The 22,145-nt window shown below is 42.8% G+C and overlaps 1 protein-coding gene across 3 annotated transcripts in view; it reads right to left on the bottom strand.

Annotated features, from left to right (window-relative positions):
- Window positions 1–22,145, bottom strand: part of CPNE4 (copine 4) — a 531,073-nt gene that overhangs the window by 8,473 nt on the left and 500,455 nt on the right. For all 3 annotated transcript variants that reach the window (XM_051818460.3, XM_002722063.6, XM_070072817.2), the window contains exons 12-15: window positions 11,906–11,960; window positions 9,018–9,069; window positions 6,598–6,731; window positions 138–374 (exon numbers count right to left, since the gene is read on the bottom strand). In XM_051818460.3, coding sequence (XP_051674420.1) covers window positions 138–374; window positions 6,598–6,731; window positions 9,018–9,069; window positions 11,906–11,960 — 478 coding nt within the window. The remainder of the gene's footprint in view (window positions 1–137; window positions 375–6,597; window positions 6,732–9,017; window positions 9,070–11,905; window positions 11,961–22,145) is intronic.

The following is a 22,145-nucleotide window of genomic DNA, read 5'->3' as shown; positions in this document are numbered from 1 at the left end:
GAGAAGGCCTGGCACTGGAAGGGGCATCTGGTATTGCTCCGAGATTGGCAGATCACACAAAGTGTGGACAAGTGGAGGCTGAGCCTGCTTTGGTTCTGCCCTCCCACGGGAAGAGCCCCCAAGCTGTCTATGCATACGTGTTTGAAGTTCCTGAAGGGCACGAACTGGACGATGTCTCGAAGCACAGGTTCTCCCTTGGGGGACCTCAGGATCCCGTCGTCACCATCCAGCATCTGCATGTCACTGAAGTCAGCATTCCCCACGCCCACGATGATGACCGACATGGGGAGGTGGGAGGCGTGGACGATGGCCTCTCGGGTGTCTGCCATGTCTGTGATGACTCCGTCTGTCAGGATCAGCAGGATGAAGTATTGCTGTGCCCAGAGGCCAGGGATGAGGGGGATGGAGAGGAGGGGAAGACAATGACAATAGGACACTGGTTAGGCCCTGGGGGGCTTGACTGCATACTGACCTTAGCAGCGGTGACAACAGACTTTTTTTTTAAGTGCCTGTGTTGATAGGCTTTGGGGCTCAAGGTTCTGATGAGGGGAATTAAAGAAAGATGCTGTAACTACAGCTTCCTTGTGTAATCACCTGACTGTGTTACAGGGCCCAGTGGAGTAGAAAGACAGGCACATGGGGAATCCGCAGGGCTGGCTTCAAAGCCTTGTTCTCTGAGGCCCTGGACAAAGCCCCTTACTGCCTCTGGGTCCCAGCTTCCTCACTGCCCACTGTATGTGGTCCTCTTCAGACTTTTGAGAATCTTCAGCTGTGCTGCCCAATACACTAGGCCCCAGTCCCTTAAGAAGAGTGAGCACTGTAGCCAGAGCAATCGAGGACCTGATTTAAAACACATTTAAATTTAACTTTAAAAATGGGAAAACAGGTGCACTGAACCGCATGTCTGTTGACTCTTCCTTCCTTTTCCTCCCTCTCAGTCCTGTCTGATCCAATCTATATAATTCTCACTCCCAGTTCAATAACTTGAGCAGCAAACTCCGAAAGGTCACACCACCATCTTGAGAACCTTCAAGGCTGTGCTAGAGCAGGGGTCAGGAAACTAGTTTCTGTAAAACAAAATGAATAATGTTGGCTCTCAGACCATGCTGGTCTCTGAGCATCATGTGAGCTGGCAGCTCACATGCATTGCAGTGTGACGACAGCCAGAGTTTCTGTGTTCCAGTAAAACTTTATTTATAGACACTGAAATTCCAACGTCATTTAATTTTCTTTCTTTTTTTTTTTTTTGACAGGCAGAGTGGACAGTGAGAGAGAGAGAGACAGAGAGAAAGGTCTTCCTTTGCCGTTGGTTCACCCTCCAATGGCTGCCATGGCCGGCGCACTGCGGCCGGAGCATCACGCTGATCCGAAGGCAGGAGCCAGGTGCTTCTCCTGGTCTCCCATGGGGTGCAGGGCCCAAGCACTTGGGCCATCCTCCACTGCACTCCTGGGCCATAGCAGAGAGCTGGCCTGGAAGAGGAGCAACCGGGACAGAATCTGGCGCCCTGACCGGGACTAGAACCTGGTGTGCCGGCGCTGCAGGCGGAGGATTAGCCTATTGAGCCATGGCGCCAGCCCGAACGTCATTTAATTTTCATGTGTCATGCACTATTCTTATTTTTTTTCAACCACTAATACATGGAAAAATCATTCCTAGTTTGCAAGCCACTGAGAAACAGGCTGTGAGATAAAGCTCCTTGACCCCAGGTCTAGGGCAAATGTTCTTCACGTGGGTCTACGAACAGCTGGAAGACTTCAGGCAGTCTAACAGCTTGGGGGTAAATGACATTTTAATTGTCACTAATCTAGAACTGATATTTATCATCTTTTAAATTATAAATGGTTCAACAACTCAAATTAGTATTAGCTATACTGGTGACTTAGTTATCAACAGAAATCATAAATATTCTCTGGTTATATGACAGTGGCCACAAATATTTCATTTACCATTTATACTCAAAACTAATTAGAAACCACAGAAGGTCAACTATTAGTTCTCATAGTTTAATATATAAATACAAGAAGGATTTCATCATATTTATTCTGAATCTATGTCACATTACAGTATTTCTCCTTCTGCATTTCAATATCATCAGTTTAGTCTACAAAGTATATTTTATTTTGCACACTTGGGGTTTATGGGCTTTACCAACTGCTAAACGGTCTATGCAACAAGAAGGGTTAAGAACTCCTTATCTGAAGACATTGTCAGGCTTCTACAAGCTGGTGCTTTCAGGTTTCATCGAGCTAAAAGTAACAGGCTGCAGACAGCTGGACCTGAACCTGATGGAAATTTCCAATAAAGCTAGCAGCAACAGTTTCTTCCAAAGTCAGGCTGGGAAAATGCTCAGGGATGGAATGTGATAGTCTCTGAATATACCTGAGGTCTTTTTTCCTAAAGGGTTCCACAAAATCAAGGAGAAAAATCTGTAGCCACAGACTCCCTGAAAGTGCCCACCTAGAGGTTTAAGTTTATGATCCTTAGCAGTAAGTGACAACAAAGGGCCTGGGTCACCAACTGTTCAAAGACAAGAGCAACCTTTGGAGGGGAGCTCTGCTCAATGTGAATAGGGGTCATGCACTTGAGGATTTGGGGTGTTTTCCTGCATTTGGTTCTGTTTCCTCACCTGTCCTTTCAGAGCCAACCCACCTATCCCTCAAGGAGTGAGTAATGGCCAGAAACTCAGGCTGGCTTAGCTCCAAATCCAGAACCTGTGTCAGTGTTGTGTTCTCTTATTACTTTAAAAGGGAGATCAGATAACCTGGTTTTTAAAGTGAGCTCTGAGAGCCCTAGAGATGCGTTGGATACTCTTGAGGAAAATGGGGAAATGAGAACAGATAAGTTTCGCCCTTGCTCCTGGGCTCAGATTTGGCAAGAAGTATGTGTGTGTGTGTGTGTGAGTGTGTGTGTGTGTGTGTGTGTGTGTGTGTGTGTCCATTTTATGTGCTAGGTGTCTGAGCAAGGTATTCCTGGAAGAATGGGATCTGGTGCTAAAAATAAATAAAAAAAAATGAAATGCTGGTCCTGTCTGACTCTTCTAAATTCTGTAACTATGAGGACTGAAATTTGCTTCAAGACCTCTGGGGTCTGAGGGAGCTATGTTAGGGGAAGTCTTGGTCTGCAATGCTGAGATGTGCAAATCAAAACCACAATGAGGTTTCACCTCACCCTGGTAGAATGGCTCACATACAGAAATCTACCAACAACAGATGCTGGAGAGGATGTGGGGAAGAAGGGACACTAACCCACCGTAGGTGGGAGTGCAAACTGGTAAAGCCACTATGGAAGTCACTCTGGAGATTCCTCAGAAACCTGAAGATAACCCTACCATACAACCCAGCCATCCCACTCCTTGGAATTTACCCAAAGGAAATGAAATTGGCAAATAAAAGAGCTGTCTGCATCTTAATGTTTATTGCAGCTCAATTTAAAATAGCTAAGACCTGGAATCAACCTAAATGCTCATCAACAGAAGACTGGATAAAGAAATTACGGGACATGTACTCTATAGAATACTATACAGCAATCAAAAACAATGAAACCCGATCATTTGCAACAAGATGGAGGAATTTGGAAAACATCATGCTGAGTGAAATAAGGCAGTCCCAAAGGGACAAATATCATATGTTCTCCCTGATCAGTGACAACTAACCGAGCACCAAAAAGGAAACCTGTTGAAGTGAAATGGACACTATGAGAAACAGTGACTTGATCAGCCCTTGTCCTGACTGTTGATGAACAACTTAATACTTTATCCCTTTTAGTATTTTTTTTTGTTCTACTTAATACTATTGGTTGAACTCTTTAATTAACACACACTTATTCTTAGGTGTTTAAATTTAACTGAAAAGTGATCCCTGTTAAATATAAGAGTGGGAATAAGAGAGGGAGGGGATGTACAGTTTGGGACATGTTCAATTGGACTTGCCCCAAATGGTAGAGTTAGAAATGTGCCAGGGGATTCCAATTCAATCCCATCAAGGTGGCATGTACCAATGCCATCTCATTAGTCAAAGGGATCAGTTTCAGTTCACAATTGATCATAATGATAGGATTAAGAGTTAAAGGGATCACATAAACAAGACAAGTGTCTGCTAATACTAACTGATAGAATTAAAAGGAGAGAATGATCCGACATGGGAAGTGGGATACACAGCAGACTCATAGAATGGCAGATGTCCTAAACAGCACTCTGGCCTCAGAATCAGCCCTTAAGGCATTTGGATCTGGCTGAAGAGCCCATGAGAGTATTTTAGGCATGGAAAGCCAAGACACTCTGGCAAAAATACAAAACAAAACAAAACAAGAAAACTAAATGAAAAGTCTCTATGAATGAGATCCCAGTGGAAAGAACAGGCCATCAAAGAAGGGGGTACCTTTCTCTGAAGGGAGGAGAGAACTTCCACTTTGACTATGACCTTGTCTAAATAAGATTGGAGTTCACGAACTAAAAAGGCTTCCATAGCTTTGGCACCTTATGACAAGAACCTAGGGAGATTACTGATGCCATAAACAAGAGTGTCAATTTGTTAAGTCAACAACGGAGTCACTGTGCACTTACTCCCCATGTAGGATCTCTGTCCTTAATGTGTTGTCCAATGTGAATTAATGCTATAACTAGTACTCAAACAGTACTTTACACTTTGTGTTTCTGTGTGGGTGCAAACTGTTGAAATCTTTCTTAATATATACTAAATTGATCTTCTGTATATAAAGATAATTGAAAATGAATCTTGATGTGAATGGAATGGGAGAGGGCACGGGAGACAGGAGGGTTGCAGGTGGGAGGGAAGTTATGGGGAGAAAAAGCCACTGTAATCCAAAAGCTGTACTTTGGAAATTTATATTTATTAAATAAAAGTTAAAAAAATGAAAAAAATAATAAAGGAACACTTAAAAATTATTATTCTAAAATAAAATTTAACTTTACCCTATCCCCATTCCATTTCAGGAGTTTCTGTGTGTCACAAGCCTAAAGGAGCTGAAAACGCAACTAAGTTGTAGGGCAGAGACAGTGGATTGAATAAAAGGCAGGTGGTGACTGTCATTCCCTTTGATATTTTCAAGTAAGAAAGACTTCAAATTATAACTAAAATAGAAATATCATGATTTCTGGTATATAATATGTGTAATATTTAAGATACAGGCCAACTTAACAAAAAGACAATATAATATACTTTTCATCATATGATATACATATGATGGTTTCACATTCATTCCTTAAATATTTATTGAGTATGAAGTGTGCATGTGTGTTTGGTTAGTGAAGATATTCTGGTGAGCAAGGTCTTCTCATTATAGAGAACCCAGGAAAGTAAAGGAAATAGAAAATGCGCAAGTAAGCAAGTGCATCTGAAGTATTTCAAGCAGTGATAAATAGCCAAAAAGGAAAGTGGAGCTGAGACATGGTGGCAATGCGTGGATTGTTATATTAGATAAGGTAACCAGGGGGAACTTCAGAAGAGTTGAGAGTTGAACAGCGACCTGATGAAGTCAGAAAGTGGATCATGTGGAGGCTGGGTAAGAGAAATCCTTGCAGGGGAGCAGCAGGTGAAAGGCTTGGAAATGAGGAGAGTTTAGATTGAGGGACAACAAGAAGGATGGCATGGACAGCATCTGGGAAGACAAAGAGCACACTAGGAGAGAAGGTCAGATCCCATAGAACCTTCTAGGATTGAAGATTTTATCCAAAGTATGATGAGAAGCCATCAGAGGTTTCAGAGCAAAGGAGTGACATGCTAATCATTATATTTTTTAAAGATCAACAAGCTTCTGTATGTAGTATATATTGTAGTAGAGAAAAGATCAATCACTTAAGAGGTTTTTCCCTAGTCCAAGTGAAAGAAGTTGGTGGATATAGTAGCTGCAAAGGTAGTAAGAAGCGGTAAGATATTTGATATATTCTGAAAATGGACTATCCTATCTTGCTGATTCAAGACAGCATCCAACAATCCTTACTTTCTGGTTTATATCCTATTTTTCCCCCTGATGTTGTGGATTATTAAGCAGCTTTTGCAAATGGAGACAGATGCCATCTGGGCTTTGGTTTCCCTTTGAAACAAAGAAAAATTGGCCTTGGGACCTCACCAGGAGTCCCCCACAACTTCTGGTCCTCGCTCTGGCTGGCCGAGCCACCGAGGCTGATGGGAGCACGTTCTTCAGCCTGTCTGCCAGGCTGTGGATCATTCCCAGCCTAGAGCCAAGGTACAGGTATATATACACATATATATACCATCCTTATATCCTTGTGTAGTCTTTTGCACACTGAATTAGAATATCCTGTGTAACCAACAGGACACTATGGAAATGATGTGTCACTTTTGAGGGAAAGTCATAACATAAAGTATGGCTTTTGATTTGCTCCTTCTTGAGTCACCTGCCTTGAGGAAAGCCAGTTGCCCTGCCATGGCATGTTCAAGAGGCTCTCTAGAGCAACCTACAGGCAGGAACTGAAGCCTCTGGCCAACAACCCACAACATCATGGGAACATGGGTAGAAATGCTGGAATTTATTGTCAGAGTGGGATGGGTATTGTGGCCAATATCTTGGTGAGGATGGGGAAATCCCATTAGCAGGTGAATCACCCCTTTCCTTACCGATGCCTCCTTGGTGTTGGTCTCCTCTGACGCTGACTTGGCAACCTTCTGAATGATGGGGGCGATGTTGGTGGGACCATAGAGCTGCAGCTTAGGAAGACAGCTCTGGTAGGCTTCCACCACTCCTTGAATTCCTATGGTGAAATTGGCAAAGGTCAAATATAATCAAACACACACAAATAAAGCATTGAATTTCCCCAAACAGTCCTTACCAACATCACATTTATGTTTTCAAAGGAATATCATTCCCCAAGTGAAATCATTCTCTTTCAAAGTTCAAGTCAGAAGCAGCCATTCCCACTAACATTTCTCTAATGACTCCCTTTTCACGTGAGACTTTATTTGCACTTCACAGCATAGTGAAATAGATGTCATCTCAACTTCACAGGTGAAGAAACAGAGGCTTATAGAAGGCCACCTGATTTGCTGCAGGTCACACAGGAGGTAAGTTATGGACTCAGGACTCAGATACAGCTCTATCTGGCTCCAAGAGCTGTGTTCTTAGCCACAGGCAAGTTGGCTTGATGCTTTTCTAATTTCACACCTTGTGGCTCCATCTTTGCATACCACACAGGCCACTTGTAAGAGTTACTGTGTGAATATGATCATATCTCTAGCTGTTATACTCCTCGTGGGCAGAAATCATGACTTGCTCATTTTCATGTTCCCCTAAAGAGCATGAGGCAGTCTAGTTCACCACATGTGTGGTGGACAGGAAAAATGGCTGCTATCCTCATCTATGGGGACTGTAACATAGATAACTGATGTCCATCATTGTAATCAACCCTGAATTTAAAGGGAGCCTCCATTCTGTGGCCACATCAGCCCAGGAAATAGAAAAAGATAAAACTCTCCTGAGAGAGGCAGCCCTGGCCACGTAGCTGCTCCCAACATTTGACAAGTCTAGACTGTACATTTCCTGTTATAATCCAGTTCCTACAGTAATAGCACCATTGCAAATGATTTTCAGCCAAATGGCTCCTCTGGGTGTTTTTGTCTATACTACTCCTTGCATTACCCCTTTTCAGCTTATCCACTATGTCTTTCTGTCCTGACACAGTATGCTGGACCTGGTTTTGGCCAGAGGGATCCACACAAGTCCTCTTAAGACTGTTCTCCATAGCCACCAGGCCCTGCAAAACCACTCTTAGGTATTTTGGTAAACAAGTCCTTTTCTGTTCTGTTCCGTTCTTACACACATGCTCCCAACCTCATTGGAAAGGTTGTTTGCACTTTGCTCTGTCCCAAAACCTGTCATTCTAAAGACAGATGCAAACTCTTTATGCAGCCTGATTCTGAAGTTAAGTGATGCTGAATGGCATATATATGTATATATGTTTTGGGGCTTTTGCCTAATATAAGCACTTTTGATTTGACTTCCTTTTCAAAAATACTCAGAAGACAGATTCTAAGGATATGAAACAAGTGAACTCCAGGATATGTATCTCATTCTGCTTTGGTGGAAATCACTCTTCTAATTAAAGAGGAGGAGAGAAGTCTAAACTACAATGAACTGTGGGTAAAGGATCCTGTAGGGAATAAAGGCAGAACGGAGATTCAGTCTTGGAGGACACTATGTTCAGACCCAATGATATGGGTGCCATATTCTTGGACATTAATGGCCAAGTATGTGGAAGAAACTGATGAATTTGCTACATACTGCTCTGGATCCAAATTAACCCTGGTGCAGCACCTCCTATTGACAAGGAGGAGGAGAGAGATACAGACATCTCTACTGCAAAGATGTCTATGATCTTCAAAGTATCAAATGTCATTGGATCAATCTGCTATTTAGAAAGCAAGACATTTTTCTGGGACAAAATTTGCCATCATGATTATTATCATGGTTCCAGTGTAATTATTTTGTGCAGTAGTGTTGGGGAGCTTCTGACTGGAAGAACAGAGCATGGGCCAGTGCAGTTGAGACTTCTCTGTCTGGCACTGAGCCATGAAGATCCCTGTTCAAAGCCACTGAGTCCATGTCCTTGGCAAACATATCCAAAGAGTCAAATGGTTTCCATGTTTTCTCCTTTCCTCTGTCTTCACAGAGAGTAAATTGTGAAGCATAAATGCTTGATGCAAATGTGCGAAGCAGAAAGCCAGATATCTCACCATCCCTGCCCATCAGGAAGATACCCCACATGGGTTTTAGTTGGAATCCAATATTGAGATCAATATTCTTGCTGCAAGCACAAGCGCCTCCTCTGTATTCTGTCTTTTTGAGCTTCTATTTTTCTGCTGTGTAAGGATGGCTTTCTGTTGCCTTGGGAGCAGTGTGGTTTACTTATTTGGCTCCAGAGGCCCAGGCCTTTGTTGTGGACAGTAACAACTGACTATTGCATTTATTGGTGCAGAGAAAGAAGGGCAAGATGCATCCAGAGGGTTGCGAGACGCGGGATTTCATTTATGTTGTGATTTACCTGCACATTCTGGGTTGTCTTCATTAAAGTTGATTGCAAAGTCATGAGAGACCTAGAAACCAATTAAAATGCAAACAAGGAAGGAAGGTGAATTACAACCTTAATCCAGTAAGGAGGCAGTGGGGTTTAGAGTTTGCAAAGCAATGACTCTTCCATTCATGAAGTATGAAGCAGCAGGAACCATTTTAAGCCTTTACACAATCAATATGAGATACAGGGTGAACTCTAATCCCACTAGAGTTGAAGGGACAGGGAAGATTTTCTGGAATCAGATAAATGATAGCAGGAGGGGAGACTAAGGCATATACAACATACAAGAGAAAACATTACTGCAAATAGTTCTAGGTAGAACCAGCCATGGGCTGAGGATTAGACTTGGCTGAGCTCTGTCTGGACCTAGTGATTTAAAACAGTGGTAACTCAACCCAAACTGTTTACTCAACAAGGAGATGGTTTAAAAGCTCCAGCTAAGCTTTTGACATTTAAGAATCATTCCAATATGATTTGTAGACCCAAGGGGCAGGAAGATTTTCACTTATAGAGGTAAAATATGCAATACTCTAATTTTGGAAAAGTAATAAAGTAATATACCTTGCAAGGTACATTGTATTCTTCCAACACAGATCCCTCTATCTGGAAAGAACTATGCACAAGGCCAAATAACATACTGTTCACATTTTTTCCCCCAAAACCTGATAAAACAGGGGGGATGTTCTGGCATCTGGATGTTTCTATTGAATCATTTGGAATTTTTTGGAGAATTCTATCTCAAATGCTACTTGTAACTGCTGACTATCTTGGAGGGCTATACAATAGACCCTTCTTTCCTGATGAGAGTTCACAGGTTATTATGTCCCTTGCTCTTGATGCTTCCAGGCAGGTCGGCTGACTTCTATCCATCCTACCTGCTTTATTGACCTTGGGGTGTTCTCTGGCCCCCACAACTTGCTTTTCCTGCCAACTTACAGGCTATCAGTGTTGGAGAAAGTGTCCTTCGGAAGCAGTCCCTAATTCATAACTGACAGATGGTGTACAAGCACCCCAGTTTCCTTATCCCTCAGGGTCTGTGTATTCATTGTCATCAGGTTCCCCAGCAGGATTGAGCCCCAGCTGCCCACAATGGTACCTGGCTTGATGATGCAACTTATGTTGCCTTCTCCAGTTACCTATACTCCATTAAGGTTTCTTCTACCTCTCAACTAAACTACTTGCATAAAAATTCTGGTCTCTAGGTCTTTCTTGGGGAGAACAAAGACAGAGGTTCTTATGTTTCAATTTCAATGTACTCTCTGAGATTTTACCCTAAAGTAGTAGACTTTGGTGAGCTTGTAGACTTTCTGAGGGATAGTGCAACCACCAGCGCCTACCTGAGGCAGAGAGCAAGCTAGCTATGGAAAATGGGTACTTGAATGGCTTTTTGGAAGCCAAAGCGGGGGAACATGAAAGATACCTATTGGGAGGGCAGAAAGAATACATTAACTGATGGGCAGGATGGAGCCAGGGATCAAGTGAACATGAAGACTTCAGAGAACAATAGGACAAAACAATGACTGCAGGAAGACAGCCAGAGAGATGTCATGGCTATGAAAGGGAAGGGCACTAACAAGAGTGTTGTGCAGCTCTGTCTTCAGTCCTCTAGGGCCAAAATGACATTGGAAGGTCAGCTGGTAGGGATACAGTGGAGAACTTTCAATTATCTCTGGATAGTCAGGCTGATGGTTGCCAGGGTGCATTCCAATTTAGAGCCCCAGTAGCTCTGCAAGGAAGATGGGTACCCATCTGAACACAATCAGGAACTGATACCCCATCTGAAGAGGACTGAATCATTTCAGCTTTGGTTAATTCTGTTATAGATCATCTTTTAATCTTGATGATGCTAGGTCTTCCATGTTTTCAAAATAATGCAGAAATCTGACACTGTATATGAAATTACCTAATTCTTTTAAAGAGCTGTCCTATATACTTTATGGCCTCAGAGATGTCTATAGGCCAGCAGCCAGCAATTTCTAACCCATATATTTTCCTCCCAGTTGCTCTATGTCAAACAAATGCTTCTAGAATCTCATAGCTCAGCCTAGCAGGGAGGCCATTATGCAATGCAAGGCACACAAGGGGAAGGGAAGTCAGGAGACCACTCAACCACTGTTCACCCTAGAGGGAAAGGCCCTCTGTGTGACCACACCATTGAAGGAGCAAATGTCATCATCTGTTTTCTGACCTGTGGCTCAGACATGGTCAGTGAAGAGAGAATGATGACTCTGCAGTGTTGCTTGTACTTAGCTTGAGCCTTAGAGGCACTGGGGAAGTGCAGGCTTGGTCAGAGACTGCTGTCTACATGGAGGAGCTGAGTTCTCTTTGCAGAGTGTTTTCAGGGGAATCTTGTGTATGAGAGAGTAGGGTGTCTTGATGCCTGCAGCACATCTCTATCACATAGTCTCTGCCTTTTTGACATGAGAAACACAGGATCCCAATGTCTTTGTAAGAGCCTTTCAGCCTCCTAGTTGTCTGGGCCATGCTTCTCTGTGTCTCCCATGTAAGAAGGGTGCTTAGATGCTTGGGTGAGGAAGTTTGTAGATGTCTTCAATATGGATGTTCACAGTTGGCATTGTCAGAGGGTCTTTCCCAGGAAGATCTGTGCGGGAAGGTCTGGAAGCACTGAGGGGTTTCCCATCTCTGACCGTATCCAAGAAGCTAAACAAGGGATCTCTTCAACTGGACCTCTGAGAAGACCCATACAGAATGCTAGGGGATTAAGTTTCAGCAAGAGATGGGCTCTGAGGAGCTGAGATCACCTTTGACTCTATGGGCCTGAGTGAGGCTGCTGGGAAGGAAACACAAGTCATCCCTGACCTTCAGTCAAGTGAAAGACCCCGAGCCCACTCACTTACCGTGTACTCTGGAGGTATCCTGGCACCAAACCCAAATGCTGGGAACATTTTGTCACTGAAATTAAAAGGGAAAAAGAGAAGAATTTGCTTCATTTGATCATCTAATGAGCAAAAAGACCAAAAAATACTGCATTATTACTCCAGTAGGATATGTTGCTATGCCAAATGCTGGCTTATGCTTCTTGATTATCTGTGGTGGTGGGGATAGCAATAGCATGAATAATTAAATCAAGAACAATTCCAAAGGGTCACTACAGTCATTAGTCTGTAGCTTTTTCTCTTAGCTTTTTGCTAGATTCGACATCAAGGAAAGAAATGGCTCCAGAGTTCATAAATCTTCCCACACCCTGGCTTCCTATTTCCTTTGAAAAGTGGCCACGGTTTAGATAACTCCTATGGTTGCTGATATTAGGATACTCTTGATGTGAATGGAAGGGGAGAGGGAGTGGGAAAGGGGAGGGTTGCGGGTGGGAGGGACGTTATGGGGGGGAAGCCATTGTAATCCATAAGCTGTACTTTTGAAATTTATATTCATTAAATGAAAGTTTAAAAAAAAAGGATACACACACACACAATCTTTTATAAGGAGAAACTATTATTCCCATTTTACATATGGAGAACCACCTTGAGTAGTAGAGTGACTTGCTGAAGATCATATACTAACTAGAGCCAGGGTTTAAATAGAAACAAGTGTGAGTCCAAGGGGGTATTAAAAGGAATTAGAAAGCTTACAAGATTAGTTGATTGACAGAACTTGTTTTCATCCACATGACTCACTATGCCCACCCCCTTATCACATATAAGCAGTGATAAATTGTTCACTTGTCTTTTCTTGTTTCCTTAACTCAAAGGGAGCTTGCCTTTTTTTTTTTTTTACTAATATCTTCATATCTTCATTGCTCCCTGCCCTTAACTTCACTCTGTCTCACCTTCATCACAGTACTTGCCTTAGAACATGTGCTCAATATGTATAAATAGTGAAGAAAATCCATGAGTTTAAATCATTAAGATATGACTATATAAAGAACAGAGAATTCTTGTGAAAACTCAGGGGAATCACTGATTTGTACTTGGGTGTGGTTTCTCTAATGCACATTGAAACGTCTCTCAATTTATCCATTCATGTATAGTGTACTTTAATTCTATCCTTACTGTACTGTTGGTATGAGGATGCAGAGAGAAAAATTAACATTTATTGATACATGAAATGTGCCAAGCCATCATGCTCAATGAATACACATATCTATTCCAATGCAACCCTGGAAGTTCTTCTACGTATTATTTTCATTTTAAAGACAGAAAAACAGAGTCTCAGGTGAAGTAAATGGCCTAAAGTGGTTTGCAGGGAGGATAGTGTGATTCCAAAGCCCATAACTTTTCTGTTGTGTGATTGTAATTTCATTATTATACACAGCATCAAACATGATTTCTTAGTGGCACTTCCAAGAGCTGGGCCCGTGTCTAGACTGAGCCTCTGTCCAGCAAAAAGACCCTCATCTTGCAAATTTTGTGCTATCAGGGAGATATTGCAGTGGAGCTCTGGAATGCAGACGTTGGCAGAAGGTGTGTCCTTTTTATGCCTATTTTTTACTTTCCCTATCATTAAGATTGGTTCTTGAAAAGATACCTACATTTCTCTTTTTTTTAATTTAAAAAAATTTATATAAGGTGGACAAATTTTGTGTATTTCATATATACAGATTTATAAGCCTAGTAATACTTTCCACCCTACCCTCCTTCCTGCCCATGTTCTCAGCCCCCCTCCTCCTTCCTTTTTTATTCATTTAATTTTTACAATGACATGCTTTCAGTTTATTTTATAATAATAAGCTTAACACTCCACCAAGTAAAGAATTCAACAGTAGAGACAAGGGCTGTAAACAATATTTAAATCTCAAAATGTCAATTTTTCTCATGTATATTGCATTTTTTTGCACTCTATTAGTTATCATAGATCAGGGAAAATATGATATTTGTCTTTTTGGGACTGGCTTATTTCACTAAGCTTTATGGTCTCCAGTTGCATCCATTTTGTTGTGAAAAACAGAATTTCATTTTTTATGGCTGAGTAGTATTCCATAGTGCATACATACTTCATTTTCTTTATATAATCATCAGCTGATGGATATCTGGGTTGATTCCATATCTTAGCCATCATGAATTGAGCTGTAATAAACATGGGGGCATACCATGCCAATGAAGAGTACCTCGTCGCCCCATGTCAGCAAGAAGTAGCTCTAAAGACAGATCATCATCTCTCTACCCCTCCTGGACTTTTGGGACTAACGTAATGCCATACAACTCCTACTTTATAAGAAACAAAAGAGGGGAATGTTAGTAAAATGGTGCAGTCCTGGCACCAGCCTAGGCTCTAACCCCTGTCACCATTGCTGGAAGCTAGGTGGCCACATGGCCCAACCACTGGTGTCAGCCCCACCCGCATTCTAATGGGATTCACTGTTCCTTCTTCCCTGCCCACTTCCTAGCAAAGTTTTAAAAGGACCTGTTCCTCATAAATAAGAGTGCCAATTGTTGAATCAACAGCAGGAGTCACTGTGCACTTACTCCCCATGTAGAATCTCTGTCCTTAATGTGTTGTACTATGCAAATTAATGGTAAAACTAGTCTTCAAACAGTACTTTATACTTTGTGTGTCTGTGTGGGTTCAATCCATTGAAATCTTTACTTAGTATATACTAAGTTGATCTTCTGTATATAAAGATAATTAAAAATGAATCTTGATGAAGAATGGGATGGGAGATAGAGTGGGAGATGGGATGGTTTGCGGGTGGGAGGGGGGTAATGGGGGGGAAACCGCTATAATCCAAAGCTGTACTTTCGAAATTTATATTTATTAAATAAAAGTTTTCTTTTTTTTTTTTTTTTGGACAGACAGAGTGGACAGTGAGAGAGAGAGACAGAGAGAAAGGTCTTCCTTTGCCATTGGTTCACACTCCAATGGCCGCCGCGGCCAGCACGCTGCGGTCGGCGCACCACGCTGATCCGATGGCAGGAGCCAGGTACTTATCCTGGTCTCCCATGGGGTGCAGGGCCCAAGGACTTGGGCCATCCTCCACTGCACTCCCAGGCCACAGCAGAGGGCTGACCTGGAAGAGGGACAACCGGGACAGAATCTGGCGCCCCAACTGGGACTAGAACCTGGTGTGCTGACGCCGCAAGGTGGAGGATTAGCCTAGTGAGCCACAGCGCCGGCCTTAAATAAAAGTTTTCTAAAAAATAAAATAAATAAAAATAAAAAAATGAAAGGACCTGTTCCTTGAACACGTGGCTCTCTCTCTCCATTTCCTGATCTCTCTGTCTGTTTGTTTCTCTCTCTGTTTTTGGATCTCTCTCTCTGGATCTCTCTCTTACGGTCTCCCTCTCCCTCTTTTTCCTTCTTTGCCCCTTTCCTCCAGTCTGTTGGGTTTCCCCAATAAACCCTTTCCCTTACAAAAACAAAACAAAATGAAACACATGGGGGTATAAATAACTCTTTCATATGCTAATTTCATTTTGCTTAGGTAAATTTCCGGGAGTGGGATGGCTGGATCATACAGTAGATCTACTTTCATATTTATGAGGAATTTCCATACTGTCTTCCACAATGGCTATACTAGTTTATATTTTCAGTAACAGCATATTGGGGTACCTTTTTCTCCACATCCTCACCAACATTTATTATTTTTGATTTTTGTATGAGAGCCATTCTGTCTGGGGTGAGGTGAAACCTCATTGTGATTTTTATTTGCATTTCACTGATGGCAAGTGGTCCTGAGCATTTTCTCATGTGTCTGTTGACTATTTGAATTTCATCTTTTGAAAAATGTCTGTTCAAGTCCTTTACCCATGTCTTAGTTCTTGATAGAGTTAGTCAAGGAGAAAAACACTTTTGAATTAGGGCTCACTATCCTAAACATCTTCTGTAAGCAAGAGGGGATGTCTCTCCCCCCACAGATTTACTGAGAAGTCAAAATAGTAATGCCAGATTCTTCCCCATCACCAGTTAATGTGTTCAGAAGTCACTGGTATCCCATGTTGGCTTTGAGAAAACTTTATCAAGCACAGCCAACCTGACAAATGTGGGGTTAGGGAGTGGGAGATACAAGAAAGCCAGAACATTTTTGAAATTCATATCTAAATTCTATTGAAAAATCACCATGTTTCCCCCTTTTTCTCTCTCTTCTATTCATCTAGGCTTTTGGTGCATTGCATCAAGCACGCATTAGGGAAAGTATTAATGTTGATGCATAGAGACTCACAACAGCTTATAAAGGATTATCTACAGCTATGAGAAGATATACTACTGGTCCTTGCAAATATTGAAACAATTTGCCTCCACAATTCCCTGTTAACTAAAACAGCAGTGGGTGGGTGTGGGAAGGGATCTGTGAGGAGGACTTCAGAGGAATTTTCCAGTTAAGCCTGGAAGAAGGCTTCGCTGGGTCTTCCAAACTCAAAGACGGTTCAGAAATCAAAACAGAAATCTGGGAGGCTCCACACCTCATATTTTCTTCTTTGATGAGTGTACAAGGGGTGAGATCTAATATTCCCGTCCTTTCTAATCACTAAACCAGTGTCCCAGCCTTTATGATATTCCTTTTATACCTTCTAAGGCACTCTGGGGGATTTGAGGTTTGCTGAGCACTATGCACTGTTATGTAACGAATTCCAAGAGTGGGAAAGTAGGGAAATGCCTCACCTACAAGGGGAATAATTAATGAGCCAGGAGGGATAAATGCTCTGAAGTTAGTCACCACAAAGCCTCTAACTAATAAACATTCTAAAGAAAAAATTTCAAGACTAAGCACAATAGATTCAAACACTCATTCTTCCATTTAAAAATAAAACCAGGCAGAGAGTGTTATTATGCAGGAAGTAAGAGGAATCAAGTTGTGCTAAAGAAAAAAGATAAAAAAGAAAGCATCAGGCTAACACTTCAAAGAACTCAAGATTGTATCCCTTCAATACTGAGTAAAAGGGACACTGAATAGTTGTTGGGAAAATGGTGAAAACTGTCAAACTGGAAAAATCACAGCTGAATTTCCACATTGGTGAGGCTGTATCTCTTACTATCAGAATAAAATAGTATAAAACACAATAAAAGAGCTTATGGTCTTCAACTGTAAGGAGTAAGCTGTCCTGAACTTCTTAGCAAATGACCATTGTCAAATGATCTCCAGATGGAAGATTCTTTTTGTTAAATCACTGAATGCTAAGTGCATATATATACATATATATTTAAATTTCAATTTCTTATTTTTGCCTTCCATAAGGGTTTTATACTTTTTTTTTTTTTTGCCTAAGATAGAAGAGCTTGAAGTCTCCAAACATAAAGAAATGATAAGGACATGGAAATGATAATTACCACAATTTGATGAGGACACACTGTATAGAATCTTAAAAGATTCATTCTTAATTTCATTTTTACTCTCCCTTTAAGGAAGACTATGAGATAAAGCAAGAAATTAAAGACAAACTACCCATAAGGAAATAGAGACTAACTCCACATCAGATGGCTTCTCAGGGCACCTGGCCATTTGATAAGACCGTTCTCTAGGTGGTCTTATTGTTAAAGGGCAAAAAGCAAAGCCCTCCTGGGGATATGAGAGCATGGCTTACTTCCCTTCCCTTCCCTCCCCCTCCCCTTTCTTTCTCTTTTTCTCTTCTCCTCTCCTTTCTTCCTTCCTTCCTCCATTCCTTCCTGCCATCCCTCCTTCTTTCCTCCTCTTCCTCCTCCCCCTCCTCCTCCTCTTCCTCCTCTCTCTCTTTTGAGGGAAATCAGTATTCAGGTTCTCTACTTCCCCAGGTTTGAGGAGACTGATCTTCTGGGAACATCTGTGATAGAGATCACAATAACCCTCTATTCTACCTTTTTTTAAAAATATTTTTATTTATTTATTTGAAAGGCAGAGTTATGGAGACACAGAGGCAGAGAGAGAGGGAGGCCTTCCATCTAATGGTTCACTCTCTAGTGGCAGCAATGGCCGGAGCTGAGCTGATGCGAAGCCAGAAACCTGGAGCATCTTCTGGGTATCCCACGTGGGTGCAGGGGCCCGAACACTTGGGCCATCTTCTACTGCTTTCTCAGGCCATAGCAGAGAGCTGGATCAAAAGTGGAGCAGCCAGCACTTGAACAGTCTCTCTTATGAGATGCTGGCACTGCAGGCAATAGCTTCACCTGCTACGCCATAGCACTGGCTCCTCTTCTAGCTTATCTGGACTCTTAACCACCAGTTGCTTCTGAGAGGAATTGTGACCGATAAATCATATGAATATGAGATGTTACTAACAGGGGAAGCTGGGTATGGCTTGTTAATTGTGACCAATGCATTATGTTAATATAAGATGTTAATAATACGGGGCTGGCATTATGGCGCAGTGGGTTAAACTGCTTCCTGTGACACTGGCATCCTTTATAGGAGAACAAGTTCAAGTTCTGGCTGCTTTGCTTCCGATCCAAGTCCCTACTAATGCGCCTGAGGAAGCAGCGGATGATGGACCAAATGCTTGGGTCCTTGCCACTTCTGAAGGAACATCCAGATGGCGTTCCAGAGCCTTGTACATGTACTTGAACCATCATCTGCTGCCTTCCAGGTAGCCAGAATTGGGAGTGAACCCAGGTACTATGATATTGGATGCAGGCATCCCAAAAGGTTTGTTAACCACTGGGCTAAATTTCTGCTTCTTGTTCATGTACGGGGGTTATCAAGTAACTATGGCATTTAGATTTTACTGGTTATGGTCACAGAGTTAGTAACAGTTGTATTTCTATATGTCTATACTTAAAATACATGAGGATTTTTCATTCTTTGTCAGTATCTACACTCATGATAAAAAATGTTGGACTTCAATGGAAAAAATGTGAGGTTTATATGTTTTTATAAAACTATTATTAGGGATACATGAGTGAAAAGATGTTAAAAGTCATTGGTTCAAACAACCGTTAGATCTGACACTAAATTCATCTTTTGTGTTCACTTCATTTTTTTAAAAAAGGAATTTATGGAGTTTCTACAACAGGCAGAACTTGTGCTAGCTAGCTCCTTTGTTTTCTTTATTCATGTGAGAGGCAGAGACAGAGACAAAGTCTGACAAAGTCAAGTTCACTCCCCAGATGGAAATGCCTGCCCCTTTAGTCACTTCATCGCTACTACCAAACAGCCTGTCTGTAAGGAACCTTAGCCACCTCTCGAGTTTGCAGCCAAAGAAATCAAGACCCTGAGACTACCAATCTCATGAGGATAAAGGCAGCAGAGCTGGGGTTTGAACCCAGGATCACCTGTCCCTGGACCACATGCTCCGTCTATCCTTCCTTTTGACGCTATCTGGGCCTAATGATTCAAAATAATGAGAACAAATTCATCTGTATTCTAATCAGTGCAAAGGAGAGAATTCTGATCAGCTCGGAAATCACCATGCTCTGGATACCCTGCTCTCCCCCTTCTCCTACACAGGGCAGAGCTAAGACCTCACGCTGTGCAGTTCCCATCCGCACACAGGACAAGGTCGGATGACCTGCATGCATTTCTCTCCCGTGAGAGCGTGACCCCCTTTGGGGGAGCTGTGCTCCTAATGTTTCTGTTTTTACACCAGCACATGAAGGGCCTAGCACTTAGAGGATGCCCACCTGGGTCCTTCCATCCAGCTCATCCCTCCCTGCCTTATCTCTGGGTCTCAATCCTGGACATAGATTAGAACAAAAAGATCCCGATTTCCAAGACACACACCAAACAATTAAATCAGTGTCTGGGATGGGGCTTAGGCAGCTGATGTGTGGCCAATACTGAGAGCCAGTGGCCGGCGCTGGCAGAGAGGGCCAGGTGGCATGGTGGGGGAGAAATGTCTGTGATAACTAACCCAGTGTTCTCCACTTAGGAGTCCCCGTCACACTGGGTTTCAGGTCTAACTTTGTAGCTCGGCGCTGTACCTAGCACCCTGTGAAGACTCCTGCCTCAGTGGCTGACAACCCCGCTTTATTCTGCCGTGGCCATGTCTATAAAATGGCAGGCTCTACTTCCAATAAATGGCCCCAGTCCCTAGGCTCTCTTGATAGCAGAGAGGCCAGCCTCTTTCTTAGAGTCCCTCATCCCTGCTGGCCCCAACGATGTCACCTGGGCCCTCAAGAGCCTGAAAAGGTCAGGATGCCAAACAGCACGTGCGGAAGTACTGTAGTCACCGGGGAGCGCCTGGGCTTGGGCGGGCCTGGGAGTGTGTGTGTTTGTGCTTGAGTGGCTGAGTGTGCTCCGGGAGGAGAGACAGAGAATGCTCATCTGTGTCTTTCGGAGGCCAAAGGGCAGAAGGGGCTGCCAGGATCGCCTTCTGGGCTTGGGACGAGGCTGTTTGGGGGAAGCTTCTGCCAAGGCCACCTGAGCAGAGCTCTGCGCATCACCCCAGCTGTTTCGCCTCACGGATCAGCTCATAACACCCCAGCAGCAATGACCAAACAAGGCAGAGAGAAAACCCTCGGCTGCCAGAGGCCAGGAGGAGCTGCTGGGGCTCTCGGGACTATGAGCCTCTGTATGCTGCAAGAGGGGCCCAGCGCCTTCTGTCAGTTTTGATCCAAGTGTTTCTTTTTGAGCACCAACCTCACTGACTGCGATGTGAGAATAAATTAATGCTGGAGCCGACTTGGACTCTCCCGACTCTGCCTGTCTATTGTCTCTCCACCAACACAAAGGAGAAACTGCAGAATTTCATCAGTTTTCAGGCCAGCAGCCTGCACAACACATGCTTCTAGGGAGCCTATGTGGAAGACTGTTGAGACTGTCCACTCCCCCCTTTCCTCCTCAGATGTTGGCCGCTTTACAGTCGAGCTGCCTTCTTTATATGGAAAGAAGTACTGCTCCCCTGAGTTGCAGAGATGTGATGCTTTGGGATCAACTGGAAATGATCATTTCAGTCGCACCGTATTACAATTTTAAAGAGAATCATTTATGATGATTTTTCAAATAACTCCTAAGGAACCCTATCTTATTTTTTTTATATTGAATCTGCATCTTCGAGGGAATTCAAAATGCTCCCCAGACTTTGTCTGGATTATATTCTAAAGGGATTAAAGCTTTAAAAGCTGCTCATGTCATGCTGACTATAGAATCTGTATTTTGCATGTGAGGCAGTCAGGACACAAAGATATGGGCAGCCAGTTCCCACCATCCAATACATCTGCAGCTCGGAGCTTCAGCACCTTAATTTCTGGGCAACTGTAAATATTTTTTGGAGTTCATTATTGTGCTGATGTCTTCCTTGCAGATTCAGCTGACTTTTTAAGTAAGCATTTACTGTATGATGTGTGTTAAGTGCTTTTTACCTATTTCATATCTTTAATAAGATTTCAAGATTTAAAAGAATCCCAACGACGTTCCTCCCCTTCTTTCCTATCTTTTAACATGTGCACACATCTTTATACTAGACTATTATACACACGTGTGTGTGTGTGTGTGCGCGCATGTGTGTATGTATGTGTGATGAGAGAGAGAGAGAGAGAGAGAGGAAAAGTACTGTTTGAAACTTTGGAGACGTTTCTGACACAGTGGAGATGGTCAAGTAATTCCTCTCTCTGGCAAAGGGAGATAGAAACTGTCTCCATCTGATATAATATCTCCCCAGATCCTTCTTCTATTGGGGTTGAAAAAAATCAGAGCTGAAACTCAGGTTATCTTCATAGTCAATACCTTAAGGTCAAGTGTAAGAAGTGTCACTTCAACAAGGGAATTTAAAGTGACTCTTGTCTTTTTCCCTAGATGGACAGGAGGGGAGGGAGTGTCAGCCAGGCCCTGAGTGTTGGAAGTGCTCTCAGCTGTCTGGACGGTTCCTTCTTTCCCCATCTGCCCTTACACCTCGTCAGAGTTACTGGTGAGGAGTGAGCGGAATCCAGAGAGCCAGCTGGTAGGACAGAGCCTGGACCTTTCCCACTACCTGTTCTGCTCGTTTCTCTGTACACTCTGGGCTAACAGGTTTAAATATGGTTGTCATGACTTACAGAATTAGAAAGAAGGAAATCACGCTGTCCCCTATGAGTCTTCCAAAAGTGGGAGGATACGGTTGTTTTCTGTATTTTCCTGGTTTAAAAGGTCAATTCATGGATTCTTGTTACTAACTAGATTTTTATCACAATAGTGCCATGGAGCCACCTGAGGTTCACACATATTTATATTTACATTGGTGCTACTTCATTCTGAAGCACATGCCTGAATTCCTTCACCTCCATCTGGAAATCCCAGACAGGTAGAATAAACCCAGC

Source organism: Oryctolagus cuniculus, chromosome 4 (assembly GCF_051225735.1).
Source record: "Oryctolagus cuniculus isolate XC-2025 breed Fujian yellow rabbit chromosome 4, ASM5122573v1, whole genome shotgun sequence".
Taxonomy (NCBI): Eukaryota; Metazoa; Chordata; class Mammalia; order Lagomorpha; family Leporidae; genus Oryctolagus; species Oryctolagus cuniculus.
The sequence above is the reverse complement of the archived record's forward strand: the minus strand, read 5'-3'. Positions and strand labels throughout refer to the sequence as shown.